This window comes from Halyomorpha halys, unplaced genomic scaffold (genome assembly GCF_000696795.3).
Source record: "Halyomorpha halys isolate HHAL.00 unplaced genomic scaffold, Hhal_1.1 Scaffold1889.1, whole genome shotgun sequence".
Lineage (NCBI taxonomy): Eukaryota > Metazoa > Arthropoda > Insecta > Hemiptera > Pentatomidae > Halyomorpha > Halyomorpha halys.
In genome coordinates this window covers 36,778-47,581 of record NW_027111391.1, presented here as the reverse complement: position 1 = coordinate 47,581, position 10,804 = coordinate 36,778, and the positions used below count along the sequence as shown (strand labels likewise).

General features: G+C 37.9%; 1 protein-coding gene across 1 annotated transcript in view; it reads left to right on the top strand.

The window, feature by feature from the left end:
- NaCP60E (Na channel protein 60E) overlaps window positions 1-10,804 on the top strand; it is a gene marked incomplete at its 5' end in the record, with an annotated part of 101,600 nt that overhangs the window by 66,052 nt on the left and 24,744 nt on the right. The window contains 2 exon segments of the mRNA XM_067049393.1: window positions 3,123-3,314; window positions 3,412-3,566. Coding sequence (XP_066905494.1) covers window positions 3,123-3,314; window positions 3,412-3,566 — 347 coding nt within the window.

Genomic DNA, 10,804 nt, shown 5'->3' with positions numbered 1-10,804 from the left:
CTACTACTACTACTACTACTACTACTACTACTACTACTACTACTACTACTACTACTACTACTACTACTACTACTACTACTACTTCGGCTTCACATCTTGTGCGGCCGCCATCCTCACTCTAATCATGGTCCTGGCATTACCACTCACACCATCACTCCATCGAAGGCGTGGTCTTCCTCTGCGTCTTGCTCCATGTAGTACCTCTGTCACTATTTTTCTTGGCAGATCACTCTCAGCCATCCGAGCAACATGCCCTGCCCACCTCTATCTTTTGAGCCTCACGAACTGGACAACGACTGGTTTCTTACATAAAACTTTGAGCTCCTGGTTTGTTCGACATCCCCATATTTGGTCAACCTTGACAGCTCCAAATATTTTACGGAGAATCTTCCTCTCCAAGACCATTAAGTTGTGCTCACCAGCCTTGAATATAGTCCACGTTTACAAGCCATACCGAAGAATTGGCCGAATAGTTGTTTAATACAAATAAATCGTGTTCTTAGACAAGGCACGGCTCCCAAAATAGGGACTGAGACTATAATAACAGCGGTTGGCACATAGGACTCTTCGTTTAATTTCGGAGTCTACAACATTGTCTTGGGTTATGAGCGATCCAAGATACACAAACTTGGGGACTTTTCCAAATGTATATTCTCTGATCCTGATTTCCTCTGTGACCAGGTATTTGTTCTTTACTGCATTCACTTCAAGCCCCATTTTTCTTGCTGCTTCAGCTAATTTCATAATTCCATCAGAGACAGCTTGGAAAGAGCGTCCAACAATGTTGAATATTGTTCCGGCCACTTGAATTCCAGATTCTCCAATGGCCTTTTCAAGAGCTAAATCAAAGAGGAGGCAGGCCAATGCATCCCCCTACTTCAGTCCTCTTCCTGAGACAAATTCATCAGATCTTGCTCCCCCAATCTGCCCCATGCATCTCACCTCTCTCATGGTGAGTTTAACCATTCTAATTAACTTCTCAGGGATATTGAATTCTCTCATTTCCTTGTAAAACTGTCCCCTATGAATGCTGTCATATTCTGTTTTGAAGTCAACAAATAGGTGGTGCGTTTTAATCCCGTGTTCGCGTCCTTTCTCAAGCATGATGCGTAAGCAGAATAATTGGTCAGTTGTAGATCGTCCTTTCCGAAAACCACACTAGTAAGGACCTAAGCTCTTTTCTGCAAAGGGGAGTAGGCGCTGAAAGAGGATGTTGGGACACCAATTTATAGCCTAGGTCTGTCTGCAGTCACAAAGGTGGCTGGGTTGATAGCCCCACCAGCAGACTAGGGTACGTAGTCTGGGTTGATAGCCCCACTACCCGAAAAAAAAAAATATATTAAGAAACCATATTAACATTAGAAAATATTAATTTACAAACATAGATAATATACAAACATAGATTGCCTTCCCAAGTTGTAATACAATAAAAATAATGTGTATATGTCCAGTACTGTAGTCCTAAATTTTCCAGTGTGGGAACGCTTACCATCTTCTAATAATTAAATAACACCGGGCGATTTAGAATGTCACGTCCCGTAACAAATTATTTATTTAACAGCTATTTAAAATCGTTGAAACCCATTCAGCCACTGTTGAGAGAAAAACGCTTTATTTAGCCATCCTGCCCAATTACATTAAGTTGCTACAATACACAGCAAATCAATCAATCCATCATTGGACATATATACAATACAGATATATAACTTATTCAGCCGCCTATTAATATATAGGATTTATGGAAAAAGCAGAGTGGGAACGCCGTTCCCATGCGTTGCCGCCCCACTGCACCACTGTATGTCAGTTTAGACAAAACATTGAATTAAACTAATTTTTATAAGGGATCGGTTAAGGTAATTTATAAAACAATCTATTTAAAGTGTTTTTGTGTTCCATGTGCCTTGAAGAGATGATATTTAGTTTTGGCCGAATGGTAAGATTATTTTATCATGGTCAATCGGCATCGAACATTAAGTAATATAGAACTGACTATTAAAACTTTCTATCTAGAATCCAAGCATTTTATATAAATTTTCAATAAGCAGAAATTCCATTACCTGTTCCTCTGCAGTGCTAAAATGGAACCTCAACTGCTAATAGGTTTGTCGACGCATGTCTACGTTAGGTTTAGGCACCACTTTAAGAGGTGTGGTGCATTAACATAAGAAGACCTCAAACGATACGTATTCAAAAAGGTTACTTCAGCTAGACTGAAGTTTATTAGGAAGAAGGATTGCAGGATGGAAACTAAACTCCATATACACCTACGGTCATGCAGGAGATGGCAAGTCCTAAAGGTATTCACTTTGTGTAAGTGATTTTGTGTACACATTGTGTAAGGTCTTCGTTTACAGTTGAGAGTGTAAAAGTTCTGTACGTGTTTGTTATGGATCGTTTCTAAATGACAGAGAGGGTATTCGCCCTCGGTTACGCTCTGAAGGGTAATATACAGACAACCAATTTATTCAAACAAGAATTGGGGCTCAAGTTTTCATTCCGTGGGACCGCTACAAAAAAAAAATCAATTCCCCAGTCTTGATTCGAATTGGCTCTGCTGTAGTTGAGAGGTTGCTAAGGTGATGCCTTAACTTCCTCGGCTACGAATGGGCCCTAGTTGGTTGAATCTATTGTAGTGAACATCTTGGCTGCTAGGTTGAGTCAGGATGCATTACAACGGTCCTCATTCCTCTACACAGCTTTGGCAGTAGCTTCTAGAAGTAGTCTATATAGGTTCTTATGAATAAAGGTTTATATTAGTAGCTCCAAGTCATTCGTAAAAGATTTTTTTTTCATAATAAAAATAAGTTTCAATTAAAATTTTATCTCCTCGTTTGATGAATTAATGTGAGTAAAATGAAGTTACTCTTCGAGCAGTAACCTTCTAGATTTTTTTTGTCTTCAGATTGGGATTTAGAAATGTCATAAATTTTAGGTTATATCTCTGTAATTCATTGTAAAAAAAATTAAAAGAAATGAGATTTAAACATGAAATTCATTTAAGGAGAATGTACATTTGTTAACTTTGCATTTGAAATTAAGAAATGAGTTTTTTTTGCAGAACAGTGTAGATAAGTTGCTAAGATTTATTGTATAACATTTGTTGCTTTTGCAATTTTATTTAGGCAACCTTTGAAGGTTGGATGGAAGTAATGGCTGATGCAGTTGATGCAACTGGTGTAGATGAGCAGCCACAGTACGAAGCCAATCTTTATGCATATTTTTATTTTGTAATATTTATTGTCTGTGGATCATTTTTTACACTAAATTTATTTATTGGAGTAATCATTGATAACTTCAATATGCTAAAAAAGAAGGTAAGAACATTACTTTTTTGTATCAGGAGTTATTAATTTTACACCTGTTGAATCAACTATCAACATCGTACTTAAATTTTATTTTCTTCTTTTGTAGTACGAAGGTGGTGTTTTAGAAATGTTTTTGACTGAAAGTCAGAAACACTACTATACTGCTATGAAAAAACTAGGAAGAAAAAAACCACAAAAAGTTATTAAAAGACCAATTAACCAATTTTTGGCTATGTTTTATGATCTTTCAAACTCTAGAAGGTAGGACTGTTTTAATTAATTTTCAACGCCTACTGAAATGTTTTCTATTTATCATGTTATATAAATATGTGTCTTTATACATGTTTATACTAAATATAGAGAGAAACAAATTTATTCATTCATGCTACCCAAATACATCGGGTTGCTACATTACACAGCATACTGATCAATCCGTGATCGGACATATATAAATTACATATTTTTATATGATATAATATAATAGAAAGATAACATTTTTTTTCCACAGTATTCTTTTACAATTAATACCAGTCTACAAACTAAACACAAGTTTTTCAATTTATTCCTTTTTTTTCTTTCCCTTCCATTTTACAACCCTTATTTCATTTTATCAACTAATTCCCCTATATATTATATATATTATACATTTTAAGAACAGTTTCTTCATGTTTTGTCTGCCACACAGTAGATACATTTCATATCTATGACTCATATTTCTGTTTAACGTTATCCAACTCTTAGGTTCATACAGTAAAGAATAAATAATTTTAAAATGTGGTTTTTGACCTGGCGATTTCTTAATCTTGCAAATGTGATAATATATTTTACTAGCTTTTAAAATTATGTTGAACTCTTCCTCAGCTGTGGTAGGAATGCTGTTAACCATTGTACCTAGACATGAGCAGTCCTCCCGCTCCTCATCGTTACAAAAAAGAATGAGTGAGTTGATTGCTATTCATTTCCTAAGCTCTATTTGCCCACAAAAGTTTTACTATTTCTTCCAAGACCATAACAATATTGTCTGCGAAGAGATATGCCTGTATTAATATATTTCTAAACCTCCACTTTCCTATTACAGCTCCCTCCATTCTTCTCTTAAATTTCTTGTGAATTTTATCCAGGATTTCTAACATAGTGGGGTCCTTATATGTTGTCAGGGTTGCAGGAAATGAAAATAATATCGATTTTGTGATCGCGCTCTTGTGAATCGATATTATTTTATTCGAGTTTCGAACATATGTGTGTATGTTTATAACTGTTTCGATGTGTAGAAAATGAAGAAAACTATACTAACTTTCAAAACATATAAGGGGTCCACAATATTTCAGAAATCCTAAGAATTATATCGATTCAAAAGCGCCAGATCACAAAATCGATTTTATTTTCGTTTTCAGTACCTCCGAAAACTTAAAAAGAGACCACAATATGTTAGAGATCTGAAAAGTTAAAATAAATCCATTTGCAAGAGCGAAATCACAACATCGATTTTATTTTCGTTTTCAGCACCTCCAAAAACATAAAAAGGGATCCCTATATGTTAGAAATCCGAAAAGTTGAAATAAATCGATACGCAAGTGCGTTATCGTAATATCGATTATTATTTTATTTCAGCATCTCTGAAATTAATCGATTGACCTGGAAATACATAGACATAGCCATATGTCAGACATAAGAAAAGTTAAAATGAATCCCGTACTTGGATTTGTATACAATAATATTATCTTTTATATATAAGAAGATGGTCAGGGTTGCGGTCAAAAGAGAAACAAAAATAGTTTACAACTATTTATTTTCCGACGTTTCGCCCCACTTTGCAGGGCTTCATCAGGGCTAAAAAGATACAACAAAAAAGAAAACTGAGAATATTACAACAATAAGATACAATTAGGTAATTTAAGCTAGGATAAATATTATGTAAAAATAAAGTGATAAGAAATTACATATAAATAAAAGGAAGGAAGACATAAAATAGTATCAGAATAAAATAAACTTGAATAAACAATGATAAGTAATAATGGCAAGAGTAAACATTTTTTTTTTTTTAAATACGTAAAATAAAAAAGAAGAAAGTAGAGATTAAATAAACGTCTTGAAAGAATAATTATAAATAAAATAATAATAATAATGATATTAAAATGATAATAAATGAGCAAAGAACAAGTCAGGACAACCTACCTGTTCAAAGCGAACGGTTGAACAGAAGGCAACAATGAAGCGAAAGCGTGGAGGAGTGGGGAGGAGGTAGCCAACCGTTTAACGGCTATATTTCTATTTCAAATACATACAGGAACTAGTCATAAAGATATGACGAAAAATGAATAATGATAAGAGAAAGATACAGAAATATGATAATAATAATAACTATAATAATTTTTAATTTAGGAACAAAGTAAAATTAGAATGACACATATCGTTACTATTAATACGAGATTATACTGAAGTAAATATAGTAGGGTAGTTAATACAATATAGGATATAATAATGATTGTAAAAGAAGTAACTAATAATAAGTAAAAGTAAATTAAGAGTAGTATTAACAAAAAAAAAATTACAAAAAAATAAGTAAGAAAAATAATTAAACAATGATAACAACTGCAGTATTTATATATCTTGAAAATAATCATTTATCTACACTGATAATAGTAATAGTAAAGATAACAGGAGTAACATGAATATTATAAAGTGAAATAAGGTAATTTAAAATCGGAAGTGAAAGTTTACAAAATAAAATAAAATATATATAAAAGTACAAGGTGAGATGTAAAAAAAAGTACATAAAAAGATTAAAAATAAGTAATAAAGTATAGAAATAAGTGAAAAAATGTGATGGAATGTTAACCGTATAGGTGATGATAATGATAAGTGAAATAAGTTAATAAAAACATGTGAAATAAAAGTTTACAAAAAACAAAACAAAGTAAATTGAACCGTTCTACGCCTACTTTTCCTTCCCCAAATTCTCTACATCCACCTATCTATCTTACTTTTTTACTAATACCAAGGATCCTATTCCACTCCAATACCGCTCTAACGTTGTATACCGGATTCCTTGCTCCTCCCCCAACTGTAATTATTCATATATAGGTGAAACTAAGAACCACCTCAGATCACATATCTCTCAACATAAATTATCTATAACTTCCCACAACTCAGCCGCTTCCAAACTTTCTGAACATGCCCTTACACTTAATCATGCTTTTGATTTTTACTTATACCACTATTTTAGCCACTGTTCCAAATTACCAAAAGAGACTCATCTGGAATGTATCTCGCATACATACAGCCATATATTAAACTTAATTAAGACTAAATAATTTTTCCACTAATTTTATTATCATCACCAAACATTTTTCTATTATACTTTTGTTTTTTCTCCTGTTTGTTATCTCTTTCTCCCTTTTATTATCCATCGCTGCATTTACTTATATTTATTCATCTATGTTTTATTAACTTTCACATTTACTTTGTCTTGTTTTTGGTAAACTGGTATTTCTCATGTTTCTTTTAACTATAATATAATAACTAAAATATTTACTTCAGTATAATCTCGTATTATTAGTAACGATATGTGTCATTCTAATTTTACTTAGTTATTCCTAAATTAAAAATTATTATGGTTATTATTATCATATTTCTGTATCTTTCTCTTATCATTATTCATTTTTCGTCATATCTTTATGACTACTTCCTGTATGTATACGCGACGTATTTGAAATAGAAATATAGTCGTTAAACGGCTGGCTACCTCCTCCCCACTCATCCACGCTTCCGCTTCTTTGTTGCCTTCTGTTCAACCGTTCGCTTAGAACAGGTAGGTTGTCCTGACTTGTTCTTTGCTCATTTATTATCATTTTAATATCATTACTTTTATTTTTATTTTTTTTATAATTATTCTTTCAAGACGTTTATTTAATCTCTACTTTCTTCTTTTTTATTTTACGTATTAAAAAAAAAATGTTTACTCTTGCCATTGTTACTTATCATTGTTTATTCAAGTTTATTTTATACTGATACTATTTTATGTCTTCCTTCCTTTTATTTATATGTTATTTTTACATAATATTTATCCTAGCTTAAATTATCTTATTGTTGTAAAATTCTAAGTTTTCTTTTTTTTTGGTATCTTTTTAGTCCTAATGAAGCTCTGCAAATTGGAGCGAAACGTCTAGTTGTAAACTATTTTTGTTTCTCTTTTGACCGCAACCCAATTTTTACGTTTAACTATTTGTACATATATACAATATTATCTTTTAGTTTATCAGTTTAAATTAAAGATAGAACTAGAAATCCCTCCTTCTTTCCCAACTCTTTTACCAATTGAATTTTTAATACCATAGACAGGAATTGCATTCGACCCTGTATCTGGATTGTTTTCATCATATCAATGAGTTCATCTGCGATTCTGTTGTAACGTGCCAGGAGTTCCGCGGCATACTGCCCACATGACTGTTTTGGTTTTTTAGACTCTCTCATCTCATCATCAATATGTCCTCCTTTGGAGCCCACCGTCCTCCTCCTTTGGAAATGCCTTCTTTAATCTTTCCTTAATAGCTCTCCAAGAGGTCTCTTCGTCCGCCTGAATCAGATTGAGGATGTTCCTCTTTACTCTGACGACCGCTGATTTTAACTTTTAATGTCCTGCATCTGTTTTTTTTCTTTTTTTTTTTTTTTGTTTCCCCTCCCTTCGGCAACAGTGGGGTAGTGCGTTAGGATTGCGCATGCAACTGCTGCCAATAAACTTTTTTTTTTTTTAAATCTTTATTTTCATAAATATATACATGATTAATGGGGGAACCATTTAATTTTTTTAAATTAACATGGTGCAGCCCAGCACTCGGTTGAGTGCCTTAAGATGGGGCTACACCTCATCTGTCAGCATCCGTCAGGTACGTCCAACACGCCTAGTCGGCATCCGACGGGTTTACACCTCCAGTACGCAGCCTAGTCCAGCCCTCCTGGTCTCATCCTGCTTCTTCGCTGTCATCTTCGTTATCTTCCATTGGTGGCTCGCCTACCACGGGCGGCCGAGCCATTCCCAATGTAAAATTCGTTGGCCCTACTACCTCCCTCCACCCGTAGATGAATTCCCTGAAGAACGGGTAGTTCTCCTCCTCCATCAGACTAGGGAAGTCCGACTCGGCAAAGGTGAAGATCCCGGTTTTCCTCGTTAACCTGGCACGGTGTCCTTCCATCACGGTGCAGTCCAATACCACATGCCCTGCCGTTTCTGGAACCCCACACGTTGGGCACCGGGGGTCGATGTTCTTTCCGAAGGTTTGCAACTTTCCACGGAATCCTCCGTGTCCCGCCAGGATCTGCGAGACCCAATAGTCTGGGATGACCCAACCTGCTCTCAATCTTGAGTGGACGGTGGGGAAAATTTCCTAAGCGTCGCACCCTTTTCACTAGTCTTCCCGCGGGAACTTCTTCTAAAGGTTCGGGGTCTCGCCGATCCTCTCCCGGAGTCTCGCCGGTAGCACTCTCAGCCTCTGCCTCTTCACATCATAGTCCGTAGCATCCTCCTTGAGGATGAGGTCCAGGGGCATTGCTCTGGCCAGCACCTCCACCGCCTCATGCGACAGCGTCCTATACGCCTTCGTGACCCTCCGCAGAGCCTGTCGTTGCGTAGGGGCCAGTCTTTGCTTCTGCTCCCGCGTGAGGGTTCGACTCCACACAGGGATGCGTACCTCAGAATACCCAAGACCACTCCTTTGTAAATAGTAATCGTAGCGGGGTACCTGAGGCCCCAGAAAGCACCCCTATACTGCTCAGCCCGTTAAGTGATACAGTCACCCTTTCCCTCAGGTATACCAGGTGAGGGGTGGCGTCGAAGCCTCCGGGGTATGTCACCTCCTCACCCGGCCTCACCTTCTCTCCCTGTATGTCCAGAGTGATAGGGTAAGCCCTATCCGTAAAGCCTTTTAGGAGTATTGCCTGAGTCTTAGCTGCTGTCATACTCAACCTTCTCCTCACGCACCACTCTCCAACCAGACTGGCAAATCTCTCCGCTTCGTTCTTCAATAGCAAGAATAGCAGAGCCAGATTACCGGCCACGATGACTGCCAGGTCGTCGAATGAAAAGTATCCCTCTATCTTTTAGTTCCCCTAACAACTCATCGAACACCAACTTCCAAAGGGCCGGGCCGAGAACCGAACCCTGCTGGCAGCCTATCTCGGTCCTTCTCTTGACCTCTGAATAGTGACCCCTGATCTTCACATTCCTGTTTCTAAGGTAACTACTCACGAGAGAGTATAAGTTGCTGGGGATGTCGAAGAGTATCATTAAGACATATTTCTCCGCCCTCCCTTCTACATCCTCATGCACTCTCGGCAGCGCTGTTGTTTCCTTGCCACAGGAGGCATATGGGCCGATAGGCCTTCGGCGATTCATTATCCTTGCCTCCCCCTTTGTAGAGCAATCTCAAGTCTGCAATCGTCCACCTGCTCGGAAAGTACCCCTTATCCAAGCACTCGTTGAAGATCTGCAACAGCTCCTCCTCGATTTATGGGGCACTGTTCCTGAGGATTACAGCGTCCAAGGAGTCAAGTCCCGGAGTCCTCCCAATCTTCTGCCTGTTCACGGCAAGACGTAGATCCCATAAGTCCCACGGTGGGCATAGGTCGGTACCTGGTGGGTATGACGTGGTGCGTCTCACCATACTCTCCTCTGCACTGTCTTGGGACGGATCATCCCTGGGGTATGTATAGTCAATATACATCTTCGCAGTTTCTTCCAGGGTGGTTACCTGGGCCCCTACAACTTTGATGGCATCCCCATTTGTATCGGCTTCACCTTGCCCAGCGCTACCCTGTACGGGATGCCCAAGGGATTCTTCTCCGACTCCTCGACGATGAACTCGTATCCTCTGCATCTTCAATATCGAGTAGATTTTCAATAAACGTGCTTCAATTCGGCTTATAAGTTTGTCACCCCCTTTTATGAAGTGGCTCAGGTCTCCCTCCCTTTTCCCCGGTAAATCGTTCAAGATCAGAAACGGCCTTCCTCAAGTCTTCGGCGGTTGCCGTACGTACTTTTATCTACTCCAGTGTTGTGTCGTGGGCTTCCGCAAAAGAAACTTCCGTTCGTAGCGATTCAGTTGGCAAAAGAGTTGGGGAAGAAGGAGGAAATGCCGAGAAAACACTCCTTCGTAGAATGTGCTCAGAAACTTATAGACACAAGCGCCCGGGAACAGGAATCCAGAATGGATGATGAAGAACCATCGACAAGGTCAGGATCCGTCTTCTCTAATTGTGGCATAGTGGTCTTCGCCTTCTTTGTCCCCTTCCTTCGAGCTACAAGTGTGTATTTTTTTTAATTGCCTGTGTTTGCATTAGCCCGTGTTATGGGGCCTGCTGCCTTTGATGGACCGGCGACCGGTGGAGACCCAGTTTCATCGTCAGAGTCTGGTGGCAGGCTTGCGGCTTGAGCTATTCCCAAGGCCTGGGCCATCTTGCACTAATGTCAGCGGGGCGGGCACTGCGGACGTTTTTTTTTTTTT